Source organism: Vicugna pacos, chromosome 19 (genome assembly GCF_048564905.1).
Source record: "Vicugna pacos chromosome 19, VicPac4, whole genome shotgun sequence".
NCBI classification, from domain to species: Eukaryota; Metazoa; Chordata; class Mammalia; order Artiodactyla; family Camelidae; genus Vicugna; species Vicugna pacos.
Genome location: NC_133005.1, coordinates 25,249,588 through 25,274,397, shown reverse-complemented (window position 1 = coordinate 25,274,397; position 24,810 = coordinate 25,249,588). Strand labels below are relative to the sequence as shown.

Sequence of the window (24,810 nt, the reverse complement as noted above, 5' to 3'; positions counted from 1 at the left end):
CCCTACTCCCCAGGAAATTCTGATCTATGCAGGAACCTGCATGTTGAATCAACCTGGGGAGAGATTATTTTTATTTTTATTTTTGTCGTTGTTGTTGTTTTGGTGTGGGTAATTAGGTTTATTTATTTATTTTTGTTTAGAGGAGGTACTGGGAATTGAACCCAGGAACTTGTGCATGCTAAGCATGCGCTCTACCACTTAAGCTATATCCGCCTCCCTTTGAAGAGATTCTGATGCAGATGTTCTGCCAACTCCAGCATGAGAAACACTGCGGAAGGAATGAGCCTCAAGGAAGCTGGAAAAGCAGGCAGGGGCCTGCCAGAACATGCCTCAAATGTGGAGGCTGTGACTGTCCAAAGGGCAGTGGAAGCCACAGGAGCTTTTAAACAGGGAGTGACAGCTCTTTAGAAAGATCATACTGGCTCTGGCTACAATGAAGAAATCTCTGGTGGGGGTTGGGCAAAGGAGGTGGCAGAAAGATCAGAGAGGTAATTGCTGAAGTTGCCCAGAGGAGATTCAATGATGTCCTGTACCAAGTGGAGAGGAAGAAAGGGGACAGATTTCAGATCGTTTAATTCCTCTGAAATACAGGAAGAATACATTGGAATTTCTGATTATATTTATTTCTTACCCCAGCATTTTAAAACCTCAAGGGGTTGTGTACATATATTCTGTACACAACAGGCCACTGTGTGTATATAGACAGATGGATACAGATACAGGTATATAGACAAGGCACATACTCCAAAAAAATTTCTCTGGATGGAGATTCAGAGACCAGATGAGTTAATTCAATACCTGGCACATATTAAACACTCTGTTAGCTAGCACGGCAGATTGTGCCTCCCAAAGGTGGCCCAAATGGTATCTCCTGTCCCTTGTGCTCTTTTAGAACTAGCCCTGCCCTCATCAAGAGGTGGAATCTAATTCCCCTCCCCTTAAACTTGGGTGGGTCTGCAACTCACTTGTAACCAGTAAAACACAGTGAAGTGACTCCACATGACTTCCGAAGCCAGGTCATAAAGGCGATGCACCTTCCACAGTGCTGGCTGGGACAATCGTTGTTAGAGCCCTGAGCTCGGATGCATTGAGGCCTCCATGCTCTGAGGAGGCTCAAGCCACATGGAGAAGCTTGACACCCCAGGGGAGGTCCCAACCAACAACCAACACCAACAGCCACACGTACCATACAACTAAAGAAGTCTCTAGATGATTTCAGTCGTTGCCATCGCCGGTCTTTGGATCTTTGCCGGTGAAGTCTTCGCAGTTATCACAGAACAGAGATAAGTCATCCCTGCTGGGCCCTTTCCAAATCTCTGACCACAGAGCATAATGAAATAGTTGGTTGTCACAACCAAGTTTCAGGGTGGTTTGTTATGAAACAATAGTTATGTGGAACTGCCATCACAGGTACTGGTGTACAGGTCTTTGTCCACGCTTTCTGTGAGGGAACCAAGGATCTCCCACATGGCTACCCAAGCAGAGGAAGGAGAGGACACAGAGGTAGTATCAGTGAGATGGTTTAGGGGAAAAGAGGTGGGACCTCAGAGTAGGGAGGGCAAACCAGCCGCAGAGCCCCTTGTGGAAGGAGCTAGGAGCCCAACTCCTAGTGGTAGAGTATGCTCTGACCCCTCCACTCCATTCCAGGTCACCTGAATGATTCTAGATCCTGTTGCCCAGGGCCTTTCTACTCTGGGTAGAAAGGCCAGGATGCAGCTTAGCAGGAAGAAAGGAAGCTGTTACTGCAGGGTGGGTAGTCAGGGCAGACAGGAAGAGACCTGGGACTCAAGTCAAGTTTATGTCTTAGCTCTTCTCATATTTGCTATGGGACTTGAAGCACCTTGGCACCTGTTCCCTCATCTATAATTCATTTCATAAATACTTACCAAAGGTCTATGGATTCTGTGTCATTGTCCAGCTCAGACCCACAAGCAAGCCCAAGGTGGCCTCCAGGCCTTTGCGCATGCTGTTGGAAACTATCCTCCTATCTCTCTGTCCTTCACATCTTTTCCCCTTGCTGAGTCCTTAGCACCCCTCAATCTTGGTTGAGACAGGGCTTCCTCCCACAAGCCCTCCTGGGTCAGGTGCTCCCTTCTCAGCTGGTTTTACTGCATTGATTACCCAGCCTGTGGTGGCAATAATGATGAAGAGGAGGATGGTGATGCCTAATTTTCCCACCTAGAACTTTGTGAGAGCTGGCACAAAAGTGCCCAAAACATAATTGTTGAATGAACGGCCTTCATAGGACAGGAAATTCATTAGCTTCTTCTCTCTGCCACTTATTAGCAGTGGAACCCAAAGCTTCTCTAAGCCTTGGTTTTCACATCTAGCAAATGGGGCTTGTAATATCTGTGCTTCCCACTTCTACCTCACAGAGCTTCCTAAACCCTGGCAGGTGCTTTACAGGCCATGATCTCACAGTTGTATGAGGCAGCATAGTGGTTGGAATAGTATTCCCCCCACCAAATTAATGTAAACCCACAATGTGACTTTATTTGACAATAGGGTCTTTGAAGATGTAATTAAGGTAAGGATCAAGATGAGATCACATTGAATTAGGGTGGACCCTAACATAATGACAAGTATCCTTGTAAGAGACAGAAAAGGACACACAGAGACAGGGAAGAAAATCATGTGAAGACGAAGGCAGAGATTAGAGTGATGCAGCTATAAGCCAAGGAATGCTAGGAGCTACCTGAAGATAGAAGAGGCAAGGAAGGATCCTCCCTAGGCCTCTGGAGAGAGTGTGGCCCTGCTGATGCCTTGATTTTGTGCTTCTGACCTCTTGAATTGTAAGAGAATAAATTATGATTGTTTTAAGGCACCTGGCTTGTGGTCATCGGTTTCGGCAGCTCTAGGGAACTAATACAGGCTAGTATGTCATTACCTGCACTTTACAGATGAGAAAACAGAGGCTGAGGCATGAGGTCACCTCCCCAGGCTCACACAGCCCCTGGATGCTGCAAAGGCAGGATCTGAGCCTGGTGTGCCAGACCCCAGAGTCTTGTGCTCTTGACATCTACACCTTGGGCTGCAGCTGTGGCTGCAGTGGCTTCCCCACATACCCACCCATTGTCCAGTCTTGACTTGGAGAGGAATTTTACTCCAGGGTACCGCCGCTTCTCAAAATTCCGCCCTTACGTCACTAAGGCAACTGGGAGGCACCCTAAAAGGCTTCATCTCTACCCCCAAATCATTGCCTGAGCAATTGATTTTCTCTCCCTCTTTCCCCCTTCCCTCCCTCTCCTTCCTTTCTCCTTTCCTTCCCCGTTCCCTTCCCTGCCTGATTCTTAACGTCTGTATAGACTCCTTAGTCTCATGCTCAAGCTCCCAGTGTAGCCCGCCTCTCCAGTTCCACCTCCCACTTCTTCCCAAAAAGCCCTTCCCTGAATCAAATCCTCCTGATGCGGCCCCTCACCTCCCTGCCTCCTTGTCTCCCCTCAAAAGCTTCCCATCCTTCACAAGCACATGTAATAAGTCCACTCTGTCTTCAAGCACAAGTGCAATCCCACCTCCTTCTGGCACAATTCTCCCCGCTGACCACCCACATCATTCACACAAACATCCTTGAGTACCTGATCTGTGCCAAGTAGATCTAGGAGCCAGGAAATGCAATGACCTCACTGTCTGGTGAATGGAGATCATGACAAGAGTTGGGGAGGTGGGAAGCAGAGAAGGAAGTAGCAACCCCACGCAGGATGAGGTGAGCTGTGCAGAGGGGAGGAAGGCCAAGGGGCTGGAGCCCACCCAAGGGGGAGACATGGGAGAAGGTGAAATGGAGGCCAGGACTCAAGAAGGTCTGCAAACACCATTCTGTCTTGATCCTGTTCACCTGAGTGTTCCAAAGTGTAGCCCAGTCAGCCTACATTACAATCACCCAAGAAATTTGTTAAAATGCAAATTCTTGTGTCCCCACCCAGCTCTGGGGACGGGGCCCAGGAGTCTGAATTTTTAATAAGCTCCCTGGGTAATTCTGATGCACCTTTAGTTTTCCAACCACTGAAGAGTGGAGGGAGATTAAGGGGTTTGAAAAGAACACGTCATGATCTGATCTGCTCTTTAGAAGAAATTGTAGCACTCATCTCCCATCTGTCTGGTTTTTGGTATGTGCCCCTATGGTGGACCACTGATTGGTGCCACCTACTCAGCAACTATCCCCTCTTGTTCCTTCCTAGCAGAAACCTTAGTCCAGGTAGCACGTGGGCAGTAATGGGATCTGGGAAGGGAAGCCCCACCCCCAGCCCTAAGGGAGGATTCTGATTGGATCCCTTTGTCTGGTCCTGACTTTCCCATATTCCTGCGCAGCAGAAGTGGCCATGTGACAGTTACAGCCCATGAGACATAAAGGCAGCTTGTCTTCTGGGAAAGGTTTGCCTCCTGTTAACCTGGACAGAGGTGAAAGAAAATCTGGTTAGTGCTGACCCTCCTGCTCCTAGACCCCAGGTGTGTGAGGAAGAACCATCTCATGACCAAGAGGCAGGAAGCCCAGTAACGAAAAGCTAATGTCTAAGGGCGGCAGAGCAGAAAGACGCAAAGAATCTGGTTCTTTTTTTTTCTGCAGAGGGAGGTAGTTAGGTTCACTTACTTTTCTCATGGAGATACTAGGGACTGAACCCAGGACCCTCAAGAATCTGGTTCTTGAGGACATGGTTGAACCCCTGCTACCAACCCAGATTCCCCATTGCCCCCACCCAACCCAAGACTTCTTGTCCTGGGATTATTAGAATGTAAACAACTTGAGGACAGAGCCTTGGTCTGCTTGCTGCATGCACCCCCAGTGCCTTGAACAGTACCTGGCACACAGTAGGTGCTCAATAAATATTTGTTGAGTAACTTTTGTTTTTCGGGTTTTTCGAATATATGTTTTTATTGAAGTACTGTTGAGTAAATTTTGAATGGATAAGCAGATGTCTTTAGTGTTTGTACCAGTCAGTTGAGCCTTCTGTAGCTCATAGCAAAGGAATCCTAATGTGGTAACTTCTCTCCTCAGCCTGAGCACCTCCTGAGAGCAGGAAAGGGACTGGGCATTATGAACACTGCATCCCACCGGCCTGACACAAGGACCGTATCTAGTAGGAATAAGCAGCAATTTCTCAGAGAAGCATCAGTCACTGCCCTGGACTTAGTTTCAGGCCCACCAGAGCTGATGGCTAGGGGCTGCAAGTGCCCCTCACCCAAACCTGGGGTGAGAAACCCCTGAGGCAGCTGATGAGAAGAGCTTAATGCCCACTCTGCATTTCCCACACCAAATGATGCCTGCCGACCACCAACTGCAGGCTGAGGGGGTGGCAGCTGGCAGTAAACGTTGCCACTGGATTCTTCTTGAAGTGGAAAGACTTCTGAGAACAGCCAGATCCAACATCCACATGAGTCATGAATTTTCAAGCCATTGTGGTCAAGTTTCAGTTCTAAGTGTGGCAGCCCTGGGAGAAGGAGCAATAAGGGGTGAGGAGCAGGGCATGAGCAGCTTCGCAGACAGGACCACTGAAATGATCTGGTCCTGCCCTGTTGTTTCACAAATGAGATGGGGCAGGGAGGGGGGAGGGGCAACTTGCCACAGGGCACCCAGTGAGCGAAGGCGTCCAATTGTGAACTCAGGTTGGTTTTAATCTTAAGAGGTTTGGGGATGGGAACTGAAGGGGGATCCTCTCAACTCTTCCAATTTGCATGTTTAAGGATAAACATGAATAGATCCACTTTTCTCAAGGAGAAGGTCCACAGTGTTCACCAGATTCTCAAGGCAGCATAAGTCTAAAGAAAACTAGAGACAGTGGAAGAGGCTAGGTCAAAGTCACAGGGCAAGTCATAGCGGACCTGAGATCACCATTTGTGTCCTAGATTCTCAGTCACTGGCGTACGCTTCCTTCCCACGGGAAAGGCTATTTTCTTCAATGCACCAGATGGGCCTCGTCAGTGGGAACACCAGTGTTTCCAACAGGCGGAGGGTCTGCTATCCTGCTGGCATTGCCCATGCACTCTGACAGAGGAGAACCAGGGAAGATCTTGGAGCCATACAAGAACTCACTCACTCCTGAACTGTGCCCAGAGGGTCTCCAAATAAGACGAAGACCACAGATCCATGGGGCCCAGAACCTAAACACACTTCTAGAGAGACACGTTCTGCTCTTGGTTCAAATTGTTGATACATGTCATGTTCGTCTTCCATATGTTTCCACAGACTCCGCTGGACACCATGCTGGCCTGGAAAGGGCCAATTCCCGAAGCAAACGACAAACTGATTAAATACAACAGCAAAGTATGAAAATTAATTGAGATATTTAATAGACAATCCAAACCATAATTTCATCTGAATATAAATGTATGCACATGTTTCCAATGAGTTATCTATCAGTTATCACAAACAGCAACAGGACCTTAGAGCTATGTTAGAAAAATGTATAGCTGGAATTTAACTCTAACAATCTCACACACTCTCAAGAGAACACCATCCTTTTCAAATCAGTGTCACAAACTCCAAAAAGACCAGGGGAGTAGGAGCGAGGAGTGGGCCAGAGTGGTAAACACAGGGGCCAGTACACAGGTGATGGACAGTACAGCTCTTGAGGAAACCAAAATCAGATGCATTATTACAGCTAAGGACAAGGAAAAGCCTATGGCTTTTAAAAAACGACTTTTCTGCCAGTACCGTACAAGGCTTACAAAGAGATGTGCGACAAGTCAGCTGACTTAAAAGGACAGAGGCTACATTTTCAGATCATTTCAACTGCAAACGGTCGACCCTTTCCATTGAGGTTCAGCAGTGGAGTTAGCGTAGTCCAGAAGCTCAATGTTGGATTTGCAAATACAGTTTATTTTACAGAAATTCAACATTATAAACAGCAGGCACCTCCCACCCCACCCACCCCCTCCCCCCCGCCTGTCCCGCTGGGTGCAGACCATGCTATGCAGAGTGAGCAGTGATGCAGCCCTACTGCTTTGGAGGGAGATTCGAGAGCGATGGAACCTGCCTGCACCATGTCCTGCCTGCCCTGCACACACACACGCCTGCCCGCCACGCAGGCCACCAGAGTCTGTCTGGGCCCAGCCCGCACTGGACCAGTTAAATGGTTCCAGCCCAGGATTCCAATTCCTTCATGTCATCGTCTTCCTCTTCCTTCTTCTTGGCTGTGTGAACAAAGCAAAAGCTATTTAGAAGGGCTGTTTGCAGTGTTCTTAACACATTCTGGCTGGATGCCAAGGCTGTGCTACAGTGTTTGCAAAATAGCCCTGCCCTTGCAGCCAGCCTCATCTCCAGCCTATCAGCAGACTGCTTCTCTGTGCCTAAAAGCTGCAACGTAACTCCAGATAACCAGGCAGTTTCCCCAGCACCTCCCCTGTCCCCTCACCAGGGCCAAAGAAAACAGGGAGGATTCTACACTGACAGTTCTTCAGGATCCAAGCCCCAGAGCATCTAAGGTGGGGGAGAGCCAGAAGAACTCCAGAAGAGATCTAATCCCCACCAGTCACCCACTCCCAACCTCAAGTGGCCTAAATCACCTCTATGCACCGCAGGCAACTTGCTGGACAGCTGGACAGTGCTCTTACCTCCTCTGCCCGCACCCCACCCCAAACAGTTGACTCAAACAGAGAGGCCACTTGATCAGTGGGAGAGGCTGGAGATACAGCCTGGTCATACTCTGCTCCCTGGGCTCTCTCTCCATGCCCTCACACTGCTTCACCTTTTCTAGAGGTTCTGTGTAGATACTTCTACCCAAGGGTGAAATAATTAAGGGAAGGGGAGCAGGAAGAAGGAAGTGAAGGTTTTACAGAACCAGGTCTCTAAAAAAAAATCAAAGCTGTTTCCTCATTGTGGCTCCCTCTGAGACCTAGGTTTTTACAGGTGTGCACAGCACAGGATACTAGACAGGGAGCAAGAGCTGTCCTAGACTTAAACTCTCACCTTCTCCAAGGGCCTGGAACTTTCTCTTGTTTGGTGACACAGGGAAGTAATTCTAGAATAGCGGTTCTCAACCAGGGAAGACATCCCCCAGCTCACAAGGACATCTGGCAAAATCCAGAGGCAGTGTTGGTTGTCAAAAATTGGGGAGGGGGTGTGCTACTGGCATCTAGTGGGTTGAGGCCACTGGTGCTGCTAAACACCTGCAGTGCACAGGAGAGGGAACCCCTCCACCCCGAGTACTCACCCAAAGAATGATCTGGCTGTGTCAGTGCCAAGGTTAAGAAACCCTGTCCTACAGAGAAACTAGGGGAGAGCAGGTGACACTGTCACTGGGGCAGTCACACCAGATCCTACCTGGTTCTCAACTCGGCAACTCAGGCCAACCAACCACAAGATTACCCACCTATGGCATCACGGGTGTGTCATGATTCTGGGTAAGAAGTACTCACTGGGTTTTGATGGTAGGGTGATAGAGGGAACATTTGGTAGAGGGACTGTTTCAGGTCCACTGATTTCCAGCAAATTCTTGTCTAGTTCCTCCTGTTCTAGTTCTTCTAATTCTGCCATGAGCTCATCCTGATAAAAGGAAACACAAAAATGAGAGACACATCCCTGGGAATCCCAGCTCCTCCAATGTTACCTCTTACCTAATGGCTCAGGGGATGCATATCCCTTCTGAAAGTGTCAGAGGGGAGATGAATTCTAGGTCCACACTCTGTGACTCAAACATCCTAAACACACTTCTACTGCTGAAAATAACACACTATCGAGCAATTACTGTTGTCTGCATGTGGGGTCCTGTGCTAGGCTGTAAGCGTCTTAAGAAAAGGGATTCTACTTTCTCGTTCCCATTTCTTTATCTCAGAACTGGGTGCACTGAGTGAATGTTCAGGACTGTTTGCTGAATTGAAATGAACTTGACTAAGCCCATCAAACTCCATTCTGAAAACATGAAAACTCTGGTGCTGGGAGCCAAGGGTAAGAGCCACAGTCTGTTTTCTCAGCTATACCATGGGAATCAGATAGCACAAAGAAGTACGTTCAGTGGAGAGGGCCTGATCTTCAGTGGACTCAAACCTAAGACAAAATGAAGTCCCTTTAACAGGGCCTGTAACTGTATTTTAAAAACCTAAGAGATTCAGGTTCCAATTGCTAGAGCAGAATTGGGTAGGCTCTGAGTTCCAGAAGGCTGCTTCAGGGGTCAGATATAAATGCTCTTTCCTTGGCTTCACCTTTATCTCACACCACAGTTGTCTGAGGGCAAATCCTGTAAATTTCTCCAGGGCATGGTCACCGCAGCTGCCCCAGCTCTGAGCCCAGGGCACACCAGAGAAAGGTGCAGGGGAAGTACTTGCTGAAACCAACACTGGCCTGAAGACAAAGGGTGTACTCCACCTAAGCTTCTCTCCCAGACAGTGAAAGCATCCTTCAAGATCCCGAATGAGGGAGGGTTAATACCATACCCTGTCCACGTTCAAGTCTATGGAGGAATGAGAAGTGGTGATTCCCAAACCACATACTCCCTGCTAGAGAGGTTTCAACTGCACATCAAAGACAGCCCAGGTATCATTTGTGAAGCTTGTGGGATCTGCATGAAACCACTCACCTCATCAAACTCTTCTCCAAACCCTACAGGTTTTGAAATAGCTGTTGAAATCTCTTCTGCAAGTTCTTGCTGGTCCGCAATGTCCTGCATTAACTCATCAACTTTATCGATGTCCCTTTAAATGAAATGGACAGATGTTATACTGGAAAATCAATCTTCCAAAAGGAAGGAAAAAAGGGCTCCAAGCACCCCCAAATATATAATGTCAAGTTCAAACACTAAAACAAATGCAGAATTTTGTTCTGTTTAGGAGAGACCATCATTTGGAGCCTAGTGTTACTCTGGCCTTTAGTTATAATTGTAACAAGCCTGATTAACTAGTTTCTTAGGCCACTGTATATGAGAAATAGCCACATAAAGGAAGGAATGCTGAGGTCAAAAACATTGTCAGTATGATAGCCAAAGCCTAAGAGTAAGTGATGAGGCAGAAAATTCCATCAATAATGGACGCAAGAACAGGAGAGCTGAAGCCTTCAAATGTACCACACTTTTCAGGGCCCCCGACAGCACCAGGAAAAAGTCACAGACATTGACTGCAATCCTAGTTCTATCCAAGTTCACACCTAACCCAGGGCAAGTCCCCTCCCCTCCCTAGGACAAACTTCCGCACCTTGATCATCAGAGGCCTGGGTGAGAGAACCTTCTAAGGATCTTTTCAGCTTGAAACTCTACGCTCATCCCAATAACCCTGATTTACTCAGAAAACACTGCTTCATTCCATGAGATCTGTTTCTGAAGGCAGCAGGGCAGGTAATCCATTTTAGAAGGAGTTCCAAATAAGAATGCAAATTAAAACAAATTTAGGTGCTTGAATGAAGTCAAGGGGTCTGCCCAAGGCCATGGCCTGGGACTGAGGCATTCCAGGGCCAGCACTGCCCTGCCCCGTGGGTGCCCTCCTCCACCAGTGGTGGCCACGTACATGTTGTCGTGGGCAGCCTTCATGGCCTTGGCGGCAAAGCCCATGTTCTTGAGCACCTCGGTGTTGGTGTTGGCATTCTCCAAGGCCTCCCGCTGGAACTCAATGGTTGACAGCGTACCGTCGATCTGTGCCAGCTGCTTTTCATACCTCTTCTTGCGCTTCAGTGCCTGGAGGGCCGCTGCATGGGGGAGAAAACAGGGTTTCAGAGAGCCCAGACACATGGCGACGACCTGGAGTTCACTAGAGTCTTCTTCCTAATTGCGATGGATGCATCGCAGTTTCTCCTTCCACTATAACAGACAGTTAATAATCTCTATACAAAGAGGACATTCAATTTTCTAAGAAAACTATACGAAATTCACATACTTCAAAATGCAGCTGGCACAGAAGCAAAAGTTCACACTCTCTGGTAATCACACACACAGACACACACACATGAATCAAAGCATGGAGAGGCATCCAGAAAAAGAATGTGCTTCGAAGTCAAATTGCCTTAAATGGTTCAAACCCCAGCTCACAACCTTAGTGAGCTACTTAGCCTCTCTGATAGGTTCACCGTGAGAAGGAAATGAGATAACATCTAAAAATACCTAGCACAACATTAAACATAGTGGACACCCAAAACACCCCAGCAGTTCTAATTATTATAAAGCTTTAGAGTATCATCATTTTATGTCAACTAAATTACAAAATAATAATGACTATAGCAAATACTGGATCATTTGGGGTTAAAATGTTCTCTCACATACAGCAACAACTGTAAATTGTTATAATGCTTCTGAAAAGTAACATGGCAACACATAGCAACAGCCAGAACGTTGTTCCTGCCCTCTGACCCAGTAATTTCCTTCTGGAAATGTATTCAACAAAAGCAAAAAGGCCTTTGCCTGGGGATGGTAACTACAGCTTTCTCTATCAGAGAGAACAGAGCACAACTGAAATAAATCATTAGAATCTGACCATTTGGTCAGATCAACGCCATCATCTATCTTAGCCTCCTGGCGTGTGAAGCCTGTAGAGCTCATCCTGTTTCCAGTTCCAGTCAAAGCAAGCAATTTGACCAAGGTGAACTGGTAGCAGGGCAAGAGCCAAAATCACATCTCCCTACTCAGAACCCAAGCTTCCCTCCCCTTAGTCTTTAGTTCCCTGCTTTACACTAAAGAGTGTTTTTAGCTGGGCATCGAAGCCAGGAGGCAGCTCCGCACAGATTGAAGCAGAAGGAACAGGCTGGGGCAGGGAAGCTGCCCGGCACCTGACTTGGTCCAGACAGCACTCGCCTCACATAGGTTCGTATACACATACGCACTGACACACCCGTGCTCCCCTGTGTCCCCAAGCTCCACACCAAAGCCACCTCCTGCAGGCTGTCGGTAATAGTCAATCACCTCCCTGACAGGGCTGTAGTCTCTCCATATGTCACCTGAATAGGCCCCTTACGCCTTCCACTAAAGCTCCCTGGTAGCCTAGGATTGCATCCTGAGAACCATTTGCCAAGGGAAAAAAGCCTAGGCCTGCATGTAAGTCCAGAGCACCTTCAAAAGCAGCAGGTAAAACCAACAGGAAAATTCCTCCCAAAGGATAAAGCAAGCTAAAGGAACAGTGCAAAAAACCTGAAAACAATTAAATGTGTTAATAGCTGAAAAGCTATTCAACCTGTTATCTCTCTGATTCTGGTATGAATGGCCAGAATGGCCTAAGACGTCAAGAAATCCAACCTGCAGTCACACCCAAGATACCTAAGACCCTTTGCTGAACATCTTCACCTCTGCTGGTACTAAGTCATGCCTGCCAAGCAAGTACCTCACAACAGCAACCCTTTAGGGTAGAAATAACCATCCTTTTTAGCAGATGAGGAAACAGGTCCAGAGAGGCTAAGTAACTCAGGTAACCAAGTGGTAGGAGGCAGAGAGGGGATTAAGCCAGTTATGGAACTTCAAAGATCATGTCCTGCCATTCTGTTATGTCTCCCACTTAATGAAAAAGGCAGGACCCTGCCCTGGAGGAGCCATCCAGCCCAGCAGGGAGTGTCAAGGGAACGGTGGAGCCACAGAAGAGGAAGAACAAATTCAGTCACGTCCTTCCCTTGCTTAGAAACCCTCAACAGCTCCTTCTGCCCACAGGTTAAAGCCTCTGCGTGGTTTATCATGGCCTGCGAGGTCCCATGGGACGCAAGGACTGGGATTCTCACAAGCCAGGTCTGGAAGCCCCAGCACCAGGCCTGAATCCCTTTGCCACTGACCATCACCGCAGAGGGAAGGTCTCCAGGGAGAGCCCTGGTATCTAAGTGCTCAGGCCCGGGGCTGCTTCCTCGTGACTTTCTTTATGCTGTGCTGCTTTTCCACAGAAACTGACCTAGACACACCCCAATCAACAAGTGATTCTCAAGCGTTCTCAGGCCAATGTCCCACATGTGCCCTTTTCCCAGGTCCTCCTCAGCTGTCCCCGTCACCCATGGCTTAGCCCAGCCTAAAACAACTTGTCCACCAGTCAAGATTCAACAAGGTGTTCTGAGGTATTAAATGGAGTTTCCAATTTCACCTGGGTTTTTTTTTTTTAAGTTTTTCATATATTCTATGTAGAGTTCCTCATGTGGGCTACAGCCATATTTTATCTCCTGTGTACTTCTGACTCAAAGGAGAAGTGATAACGTCTCATTGAAATACTGGCCAAAACAGTCATTTGGCAGGATTCTTTCCCTGCCTTCATATTGATCCATAAAACAGGAACTTTTCCCTTCATCCTCACCATGAGGTGTGCCCTCTCTGAGAGGAGGAAAAGGTCCTTAGCAGATAGCCCGGCCCTCCGGGGCTCCCCCTCCTGCCTGAAGGGTTCACTCAGTCTCTTCCCCTCCTTGCGGTGAACTCTCCAGGATGGCCTGGCAGAAACAGTTCATTTGTTTACCCCAATCTAACTTTTGTGTGTACTTCTCAACTAGTTGAGAATCCCAAAAAGAAAGGGTACATCTGAACCACTCTGTATCTTAACAAACCTGTGGCACAGTAGTGAAGTATAACTTTGGGCAAACTAAATGAGTAAAATGCCGCTCTTTCTGTAGACTGTTACACTTCAAGTAAAACATCCTCCATCCCAACCTTACTGCTGACCACAAAGATTTGCTTCTGTATATAGCCAAGTCAATGCCAGATCGAATGTTTTTATAAATGTCTAAGTATCTTGCTTTATACTTCTCCAAATTCCTGGTGGTTGGGTTAAAAAAACAAGGACTGTGTTCTCACTATAAGGGAAAAAATGTAATCATATGAAGTGATGGATGTTAACTAAATGTATTTTGGTAATCATTTCACAATATACACATATATCAAATCATTATGTCGTACTCCTAAAACTAATATAATGCTATATGTCAATTACATCTCAATAAAACTGGGGAAAAATGAAAACAAAACAAGTACTGGGTAAACAAGGAGTTCATCTAAACCAAATATTCAAAGAGGTGCCCAAATAAATCCCTTTTCTGCCACAGAATGCCCCTCTCCCTACCCCATGTCATTCATTAACACAATGCTTTAACAACTGAAATCTAACCCAAGCCAATAGAAGTTTAAAAGGTTGCTTTTAGATGGAAAAAATAGTCCTAGGAATCTCCATATTTAATTATGCCTTTGCTGGTTCCAAGAGAGTAATTACAGCAGCAATTACAGAATCTAATAACCAGCTTTATTGGCTCTGAAAGCTGAAGCAAAAACAACTCCAACCATGTTGAAATAAACATTGGTCTCCAGACAGTTGCTTCATTAGACACTCTAAACAGCTATTTGGAGAAAAAATACAGAAGAGATACCCTAAGAAGCAGACAGACTAGTCGAAAAGACATTCACCCGGGACCAGCAAGGCATCTGTTGGTGACTGCAGAGAAACCATTTTCAGAGAACGCTTCAGTTCAGCTAGGTAGGACATTCCTTTCTCCTTGGCAAAGGCAGGCTTGACTTCTCTTTGAAGGGTTGCTGAGGAGGGCAAGTTTCTCTGCTTTGATTTGGGGGCATTCAGAATACGGGCCATTAGCCTTGGGCATCTAACAAATGCTAAGATGTCATAAGTGTATACTAACAACCAGTACAGAGAGATTCACACACTGGGGAGAAGGAGGGTCCTTGCACTGAATGAATGATGGTGTCCAGAGTTCTTTCAAAAACTGAATTCATGCATCATGAATACATCTGAATTCATGCAGATAAGGTCCAAGGGCCAGGAGAGGAGGCAAGCGCTGGTTCTTTCCCACTCTCAGCATGAACTACACAGCAAATACAAACACATTCCAGAGGACACTTACACACAAATGCAACGCTAAGTGAGAATTCTGGAGAACCCTTAGCAGCCTGGTCACAGCAGGGCTGGCAGGCAGGGAGCCGAATGAAGCTGAGGAAGCCCTGCTTTGCCTGCCTCCAGCAATCAGTCAGATGCTCCTTGCCCATCGTGCCCTTGAATAAACCTCAGATGTTCAGGGCGCTCTCAGCCAGGAGAACCACACCTGGCCTTCAAGCCACTAGTCACTTTGTTGAGTCACCTGTCATCTGCCCTGTGTATGTTGACAAGAAAAGACTTAAAGTCAAAACTACAGAGTTAACCACCAATGTCAAAGAAACTCATTCTCCTTCAGTGATGGTTATTAGCAAGCACCCCTGCACCACATGGCATCAGATGTCCTGCCAAACTCTGACCAAATAAGAGTTACAATCCTGGCATCAAAGGCAGACGGGGCTTGAAGGACTCTTTGGAGATACCGAAGTTCAACTCGTCTTCTTACGTAACTGAGAATAAACAATGTTCAGAAAAGGTGAGACAGCCTGCCAGGATCCTGCAGCAAGTCAGAAGAAGAATCAGGACTAGAACCCAGGTCTGCAGCCCAGGGCTCTTTCCATTAAGTCGGTTATCTCCAAATTAAGTCGCTATAAATAAATCAGCAGTTTCCCCGCCATAAGGAAACCAGACTCCTAACATTCTTTCTCCAATCTCCAAACTTTGACTTTTACAAACCCCGACTTTCGCAAACCCCACTTAAAAGCTCATGCTGACGCACTAAAGAACTGGAATGCTACCCAATATGCTTCCTAAATCTCCAGTTAGAAGAAAAAGAAAAACTAATAGAAAAGAAGTGCTGGTCTGCCTAGTTCCAGAGTACCTTCCCCAAATGGGTGCTGTTGATCCTGCCTGCAGTCAGAAGACGGGCACAGGGCCGGACTCTAGTTTCTCTACTCTGTATAAAGGTGGCAGGAACCTACAGAAAGGTCTCTGAAACCAAAATGCACCTTTAAGCCTAGATGGAGGCGGTTTTGTGTTCATTGTCACTCAGACAGTGTCCCAAGCTCACCTGCAGAAAAGAGTGCCTCATCTTTCAAAAGCCTTGGAATGCTGTTCCTGACACTGCTGGAGTTATTCCCACACAGCTGGAGAGTTCAGGCTAGAGGTGCAGACAGCATTTTTCAGAGCAGCCTCATTCTCTGTGATGTATCTCCCAGTTCCCCTAATTTGCTCTCCGTGGCCTGGAGCTAATGTACTCCATTCAGCGGTGGTAAAATAAGTACTTGTGTATGACCAGGAAAGTAGAGTCTGAAACCCTGCTGACTTCATCAGCAAATACACAGGAAGTACAGTACTCGCTGCAAGGGAAAATTCTAGAGAGAAAGAAAGAAGCCCCTTATCTGTTGCTTATGGACTAAAATAAAAGAAATAAGCCCCCCAATTAACATACGAACAGAATAGCAAACTGCTCCAAAATCATTTAAGCAGTACATAGAAAGTATGTTCTGCAAAAGGAAGGTAAAGGCAAGATAAGACACGTTCAAATAAGCTTAGGAAATGCTGGGTTGCATCAAATTACAATGGTCATTTAGGGAGTCCAGGTGTCCAGCTGTAAGTTTCAGCTCCACTATCAAGTAAACCCTAAGCAAATTACTTAACCCCGCTAATCCTCAGATAATAATAATACTCACCTCATAGTTATTGTGAGGATTAAAATGAGACATGTATGTGAAGCTCCTGGCCTTTGGCCAGACATACATTCATGTTTAATAAATGTTGGTCACTGGTATTAACTGCCAGACTTCTCAGAGCCTATTTTAACACAAAGAGAACCAGGGCCACTACCACTCCCTGCCACCCTACCCCACCAAAAAAAAACAGCTTGGGAAAAAAACAATTTAAAACCACCCTGATTATTTAGCCAACACAAGCTTCATCAACTTTGGTCCTGGCTGACTTGTACCAGCACTGGGGCACAGAGAAAACAGCATGGGGCTTGGTGTCAGAATCCTGGCCTAGACACAGGTCTAGGGTAAGTCATTTCACCTCTTCATCAAATAGAAGATGGGAGTGAAACAGCCACCCCAAGGATGAATGAGAATGATAATCTCTTCAAAAATACTCGATAAAATATGAGCATTCTCTCCATCTTGCCCATTTATTTCCCCTTCTGCATCCCCCCCAACTCCTTGCCTGTGTCCGACATTCTCTCTGGGGCGTTTTGGATCTTCCTGTCCCCCCCTCAGCCCAGTGAGTCTCTCCAAGAAAGGGTGTACAGCTGTGGCACAGTAAAGAGATGTAACAGCAGTTAACACTTATGAAGAGCTTCCTAGGTGCCAGGCACCATGACTTGTGCTTTACACGCTCACCGGCCCCCCGTAACAACCCAATGTGGTAGGTACTATTAGTGTCCCATTTGACAGATAGGGAAATTGAGGCACAGGGAGTTTATCACCTGCCCAAGTCATACAATCAGGCAGTGACAGGCCTGGATCAATGCCAGGTTGCCTATCTGCAAAGGGCAAGTTTTTACAGAGGAATCTTTACCCTGCACCAGCTGGCCTGCTTCTGCCTAACCGTGGGGATCTGAGAGCCTCTGTGCCTCTCCACCCAACTGATTCTAAAAGCTAGCAGTCTGGCACCAAAGGCATCCAAGGGGCAGCTCAGCCTGCCCAGAAACCCCTGACTAATTAGTAATCCATCAGGGTAGGCAATAAAAGCCTCTGACTAAAAAACAATTTCTAGTGGATTTTAAATTGGCTAAGGTACACATGATAAATTCTAAGCATTTTACCAGGCTCTCTGAGTTTGGGATGACAATTCTACATAGTTTGGGAGTTTGTGGTGAAGTGTTTTTTGTTTTTTTCTGTTTTAAAGAATAAATAAATGTCTTCTTTCCTCATGCCTGCCCTATGTCTTTCCTATACCACAAGCTCCTCAAGGGTGGAACCTACATTCTGTGGCCCTAACAGCACTGAGATAGGGAGAGAGGGCACTCCAGAATGCCCAGCGTTGCCCTGTCATTTCTTCTAAGGCCAGTGGGCTGGGCCCTCTGTCCTCTTATCCTGTAATGGCCTCAAGATCTTTTCCAAGACCTAAAATGACCTTCCCTCTATATTCTAGAAGTCCTAGGGACCACAGCTACAAGAACTTGATAAAGTTTCCCAAACTTCTGTCACTTACCCACCTTCTTCTGTGTTAACCCCTACTGGGATGCCTAGAACTTTAAAACCAAAGGTCTATGGGCTTGTTTAAGGGACAGTGAGCCTGGGACCTCCGCTGTGACTACAGCTGGAGAGAGGTAACAGAGACTCAGAGTAAACAGCAGACTGTTTCAGAGTGGGCCAGTAGGAGTGGCCTGGACCATAAGGAGGAAGAGAAAATAGCCAAGAGGAGTCAGGCTCACCCAAGGGAATAGTGCAAAGGCCTGTGTGGCTGCCTCCTCCTTTCCTTGGAAGGGCAGCTGATGGCTTCCCACAGCTCTGCTGTAGCTAGGTTCAATTTGGGTAGGAAGAGAAGGTGTTTCACTTCCCAGAAACAGGAGGCATCCAGGAAGTACCTCTTTGTGATAAGGGCAACTCAGGGCCAGGCTGGGGGAATAAGGATCCCAGGAAGGAAAGTGATCTGCCCTTGGTGATCAAGGGCCACAGTCAGACGGCCTGTGTCCTGGGAGGTGAGGCAAGGTTCTTTCCTGTGTGGCAACCAGGTCATAGAATTTCATTTAAACAGCTATCAGAGGCTAAAACTGAACACCCATACAGCTCAAATATTTGTCTTAGTTGTCCCATGTCTTAATGTGTAAATCTGGATGTTACATATTTCAGACGAAAATCCAGATTTTTGGCTTCCTTTTGAAAATGCAGATTATCTGGCAATACTGAGCCCACGTTGCTGTCTGGCAACAACTGAGTAGAGTTAAGTAGTAGTTATCCTCTTAGAAGGGGCACAAACTCTCCAATTCACTGCAGCACCTACGGCTGCTCACCACCTTACACCTGATCACCCGTAACATCTGACATCAATCTTAGTTCTAGAGGACAATCCCTTGCCTTTAGGCAGTTACAGTTACGCCCAATTTAAAGACATGCAACTGAAGCCACAACGGCTCAACAACTTGCTCAAGGCCACATGGTTATAGACATAATGGCCAAGGAAGAATCCAGGTGCCCTGCCACTGGGACAGTGTTCCTTCCACTGTTCCTGGGGAGACTTCTGACTAAACAGAACCTGTAACACAGATTTTGTGTTCCTGGATTCAGCTTCTAAATCTAACTCTGCCATGACCAAATCACATCACTTGGCAAGGACTCTGATTTCTTAGGGCCTCAGAATCCTCATCAAGAATGTAAGAAGAATGGACTCTCTTCTCTTCTCTGCCATCCTATGTGAGGATGAATTTGCTCCTCGCCATGGCTTCTCACAAGATCATGCAACTCCTGGCCAAGAAACAAAAGCAGACTCATCCCATTCCCCTATGGATTCGAATGAAAACTGGTAACAAAATCAGGTACAATTCCAAGAGAAGACATTGGAGAAAAACCAAGCTGGGTCCATAAGGAGCCCTGCATATGAGGCGGCACACGTATTTATGCTGTGTCAAGGTACTTGGGTTCTACCATATCACTCTGAAAACATCACTACTATCTGAATGGCTGGATGTGTTTAATTGGGAAAATGATTTTTCTCTTTGTGTCAGTGTTTCTGCACTAGTGCTCTAGTTTAGTATTAAATATGTGAGACTTCTGTTGGAAAAAAAAAAGAACATAAGAACGGATCAGGGCAGGAGGCTTTAGCTCAGTGATAAAAGCACATGCTTAGCATGCACGAGGTCCTGGGTTCAATCTCCAGTACTTCCATTAAAAAATTACTAAATAAACCTAATTACCTACCCCTAAAAAAACAAAAACAAATTTTTAAAAAGGAACAACAGCAACAAACCCCACTTCCAAAAAAAAGAATGGCTTAGTTCCAAGATCTTCCTCCAGCTCTAACAATATATGAACCTATATAGTTATAACACTTTTTTTTAAAAACTCAAATTGAGTTTTCTAGACATTAAAATTATTGGATGGGACTAACAGCAGATTGACATTGCAGAAGAAAAGCCTCGTAAACTTGAAGACAGGGCAATAGAAACTACCCCAAATGAAACATAGTAAAAAAAATAATTTTTAAAATGAGAAGAGCATCAATGTGCTGTGAGATAACTGCAAGCAGCCTATGTAAGTGTAACTGGAGTCCTCAAAGGAGACGGCAAATGAACAAACAGTTCACGAATTAATGGCCAAAATTTTTCCAATTTGCTAAAACGCAAACCCCCACAGATCCAAGAAGTTCAACAAACCCTGAGCATAAGAAACATGAAGAAAACTATACCAAAGCACACTATTGCAAAATTGCTCAAAACCAGTGATAAAATCATAAAAACAGCCAAAGAAAAAAAATACACATGACATACAAAGCAACAAAGAGAAGAATGACAGAGATTTCACATAAGAAACAACGCTAGTAAGAAGACGGTAGAGCACTATTTTTTAAGTACCAAAAGGAAATAAACCATGTCAACCTAGAATTCTAAACACAGTGAAATCTTTTAAAAACAAAGGCAAAATAAAGATTTTGTCAGGCAAGGAATAGGTGAAAGAATTCAGCACTAGCAGATCCATACAACATATTTTAAAGAAAGTCCTTTAGGCAGAAGGAAATGATACCAAATGGATATAGCTCTACACAGAGGTATGAACACCACGAAGGATAAATACTTGGCTAAACATGTAAGACTCTTTAATTATTTCAACCTCTTTTAAAAAAAAATGTACTGTTGGGTTTATAACATATGTAAAAGCAAACATATGACAAAAAAAGCACGTATGCCAGGAGAAGAGAAATGAGAGTGTAAATATTTATATACCTAATAACAGAGTTTTAAAATACAAGAAGCAAAAATGTATAGAACTGCAAAGATAAATAGACAAATCTACAATTACAGTCAGATTTCAATACCCTTATCAATATAACTGATAGAATGAGTAGAGAATCGTCAGTAAGGATACTGAAGCCTTGAACAGCACAAAATCAACAACCTTGTCCTGACATTTATAAAACACTCCACTACCAACAGAATACTCATTCTGTTCATGTGTATACGAACATCTACCAAGATGGACCATATTTTGAGCCATAATACTAGTCTTACTAAATTTTAAAAGGCTTCCAGTCATACCAAGTGTGTTGTCTGACCACAATAAAATTAAATGATATATCATAAACAGAAGATCTCTGGAAAATTTCCAAATATTTGGAAACTAAATAACATATTGCTAAATAACCCATAGATCAAAAAAGAAATACAATGAGAAACTACAAAATCTTTAGAACTGAATGAAATGAAAACACATATCAAGATTTGTGAGAAAGCAGCACTTAGGGGAAACTTTATAGCACTAAATGCCTATATTAGAAAAGAAGAAAAACCTCAAATCGGTGTCCTCAGTTTCTACCCTAAGAAACTAGAAGACGAAAAAATGAAACCAAAAGTAAGCAGAAGAAAGGCAATGAAGATCAAAGTGAAAATAAATAAAACAGAATATAGAGAGACGTAAACTAGACTTACTGTAGTGATCATTTATTGGATCACCACTTATTGTAATGATCATATATATATATATATATACACACACACACACATAACAATGTTATATGCCAATTATATCTCAACAAATTTTTTAAATAAGTAAAAAATAAAACAGAAAACAAATAACAGAAGTCAATGAAATAAAAATCTGGTTCTTTATGAAGGAAAATATTGAACTTCTAATATCAGGAATGATACATGCGACATCATTACAGATTCCACTGATACGAAAAGGAAAAGAAGGGAATATTATGAACAACTTCATGCCAATAATTCTGACAACTTAGAATGACAAATACCTTGTACGACCCAAATTCATACTCCTTCTACTATACCAGGAATAACATTTTGTTCACACTTTGCCACGGAAGCACGAACAAAAATGATACAGCCCCAAGGCTGAAGAAGCTCACAAACCAGCAGACAGATGGACAAAGTGATATGATGAGAGATAAACACAGGGCACTGTGGGAGCCCAAAGGAGAAGAACCTAACTTTTGGAGTTATCACACGTCTTGAAGAATGGTAAGAGATAGTTAAGAGGGACACATCCCAGTCAGGAGGAACAGAGAGGCAAGAGAGAATGAGGGAGGGAGCAAAGAAAGGTAAAAGCCCAAGAGAGAAATTCAACAACAGGCTTGTCTTATCAAGGAGCTGCTCTGGACTTCATGCCAGGGTTAGAGGGAAGACACTAAAAGATTCTAAGCAGGCCAAGAATGTGATCAGATTTGCATTCAGAAAGATCTCTCTAGCTGCTGTGGGGAGAAAGGGCTGGCAACTACTACAATAATCCAAGGGGTTTGGGTTTAAGGGAGAGACCTAAGGCCACAGCAGAGGGGCTGACCAGAAGAAAATGAACTTACACCTGGAGAGAAGGCTCCATGGGGCTATATCATTGTTTGAATGAGCAGAGGAAGGAAATGGAGAGGGAGTCAGGAACAACTTCCAGGCTCCTGGCAGAGGCAACCAGGTGATTGAGATGCTATTTCTCACAGAGACTAGTGACTCAGGGGAGAAATGGTGAAGCAGGAAGGAAAAATCATTCTCACCAAGTCTTGCTGTGGAGCTGTGAACTTCAAAATTCAAATTAGTACCTGACACTTGAATTAATATTCTCTAAATCCATGAAGACAAAGAAGTTCATGGACTTCTGGGTGGATCAAATCTAAATAACTTCTTAAAAAACTCTAAAGAGCACGGGATTCAAAAGTAACCTAATCACTGCCCTTTCTGCATATGTGTCAGGAGAATATACAGGTATGTGTTTTTAATTTACAGAGACCATCTCTGGGCCTTTTAACTGGCTGCCTCATGGAGGGGCACTGAACAGCTGGGGCAGGAAAGGCACTTTTTAAATCATGTACCATTTACATGATTATCTAATCGAAACAAAAAAGTAACAAATAAAACTGCCAATTTCTTCCCCACCTGTAGCTATGAAAAGTCAGTTATATTTAAAACAGCAAACATCTACTAAGAACAACTTAACTAAGCCCAGCACTGGAACTGTGGTCTGGTCCCACCAGGAAGTGAAGGCATTGACTGAGCTCCTCATCATACCCGGCAGGTCTCAGGATGGATGCTCTCAGCGGGCTTACTCAGGGTGATCAGGTTCTTGGCTGGCACAGAGGGGAAGCAGAACGTGGTTTCCGTTCTCAGGCTGGGATGAAATGTTTCTTTCCCAACTGGCTTTTCTTCCTCTGCTTCCAGCTGAATCTGTGCCAAAAAGAGCCCCCTTCTGCCTGAGCAAGCACGAGAGCACTCCGGCAACTGAGATGACAACAAAGGTCTGGGGGCTGGGATCTTTGGTGGGGAAGTGAGGTGGGGGAAGAGGGAAATGCCAGCAGAAAACACTTTTTAGGGTTTCTCCAAAGTAAGACAGAAAACCAAACCAGCTTTTTCTCCTTTTAGAATCAGAGACACTTGATAAGAGGGTTGTAGAGACAAATAGCAGCAAGGGATGGAGGGCAAGAGGGGCCAGAGGAAGCTAGTGCCTTTCTGTGAAAAGACAGTCTTGCCTTGGTCCACAAAAAATGGGGGCACAGAACCTCAGAGTCCTGGAACCCTATTGAATATCTCCACTTTCACACCACCAGTAATTTAACTAGAATGTAAGTTCCTAGGAGGAGGGACTGTATCTCTACTCAGTATCTTTGGTACATAGTAGGTGCTCAGTGAGGGATGGTTTGCTGCACAAACACACTCTTGGGGAATAAACCCAACCTTGTTTGTACAGATGAGAAAATTGAGGTCCAGGGAGGTTCAGGCATGGCATAGGTGCTCAGTAAATCCCTGCTGAACAAGCCTGGTGGAGGGGTGGACCTCAGACCAGAACCCAGGTCTCCAGTCGTCTCCATAAGCTCTCCTGGGGCTGGGAAAGAACAGATGAGCAGCAGCAGTGAGCTCTACCAGGGAGGAGGAGAAAAGTGCAGGGGCAGTTGTTCTCCTAAGAACCAACCCCCTCAAACCCCAGCCTTTGCAAACAGACCCTGCCTCCCTGCCCATAGGGGTGGAGGAGGCTTGTGATGCAAGCTGGGCTGCAGAACAGCCCCCTCCTCCATTACGGTGATTGGTCTAGTCATGAACACATGGCCCAAGCAGACAATCAGATTTGTTTTCTGGAATCTGCTAGAGATTCCAGAGGACAGAAATAAGGGCAGGAGATATCAATTCTTTTACCTCCAGGATTCAAAGCTGTAAGCCAGAGCAGCCTGCAGACATGGCCCAGACTCACAAAGAAGTCAGTAAGTAACATGCGGAGAGAGACCAGCTCCACCCTGCCCTTTCCCACATTCATGTGAGTCAGTAAGTTCCCCTTCAACTGCAACTAAAAACAAACTGGCTAATTCAAGAAATGATGTAGAACAGGAAAACAAGAGAAGCAGGAGCAGGGATTCTCAATCTGGGTTCTGGAATCCCTAATACAACATGTGCAATTTCACATGTACTGTATGTGTAGTTTTCTGAGGCACTTAACTGGATTTTCAAAAGGATCCCCCAAAGAGTTAAATGTGGGAGCTAGAGCAAAAGGAGACAGATATTCCCACAGCCAGGACCTCTTGGATATATCAGGAGTTCTTGATTGGTCCACCAAGTTCTATAGATCAACTTTCTTGCTATTTCCATCTCCCAACCCTGCTACCCCGAACTTCCTCCACGTCTTTACGACTGCAACAGCCTCTGCACAGATCTTACTGCCTCCAGGAAGATAACAACAGAATTGACATTTCCTTCTAGCTACTCTCTGCCCTCAGCAATTTGTGTGTGTGTGTGTGTGTGTGTGTATGAGCTGGGTTACCCCAAGTTCTCAGTAGGGTGACCATATACCTGGTTTTTCTGGGACAGTCTGTTTATATCTGATGAACCACAGTAATTATAATGGCACCCTCTTCGACTCTTAGTGCCTGGTTTGGATGACATAAGGTGACCTTACCTCCCAGGGTGAGAACCTCCCTCTTCCTTTTTCTTCCCAGTCACAGATCCTGTCTCAT

General features: G+C 45.4%; 2 protein-coding genes across 2 annotated transcripts in view; one reads left to right on the top strand and one right to left on the bottom strand.

The window, feature by feature from the left end:
• Positions 1 to 6,259: 6,259 nt before the first annotated feature.
• Positions 6,260 to 24,810, bottom strand: part of CHMP4B (charged multivesicular body protein 4B) — a 37,029-nt gene continuing 18,478 nt past the window's right edge. The window contains exons 2-5 of the mRNA XM_006202638.4: positions 10,426 to 10,603; positions 9,507 to 9,621; positions 8,350 to 8,476; positions 6,260 to 7,125 (exon numbers count right to left, since the gene is read on the bottom strand). Of these exons, the coding sequence (XP_006202700.3) occupies positions 7,061 to 7,125; positions 8,350 to 8,476; positions 9,507 to 9,621; positions 10,426 to 10,603 (485 nt within the window). The 3' untranslated portion in view covers positions 6,260 to 7,060. The remainder of the gene's footprint in view (positions 7,126 to 8,349; positions 8,477 to 9,506; positions 9,622 to 10,425; positions 10,604 to 24,810) is intronic.
• On the top strand, positions 18,984 to 19,241 carry LOC102535231 (large ribosomal subunit protein eL39-like). Its single transcript, XM_015237880.2, has one exon. The coding sequence runs from the start codon at positions 19,077 to 19,079 to the stop codon at positions 19,239 to 19,241; it is 165 nt and encodes a 54-aa protein (XP_015093366.2). The 5' UTR covers positions 18,984 to 19,076.

Bases quoted from the DNA above. Each gene is read 5' to 3' on its own strand.
- LOC102535231 (XM_015237880.2), top strand. From the start codon at position 19,077: ATGAATTTGCTCCTCGCCATGGCTTCTCACAAGATCATGCAACTCCTG.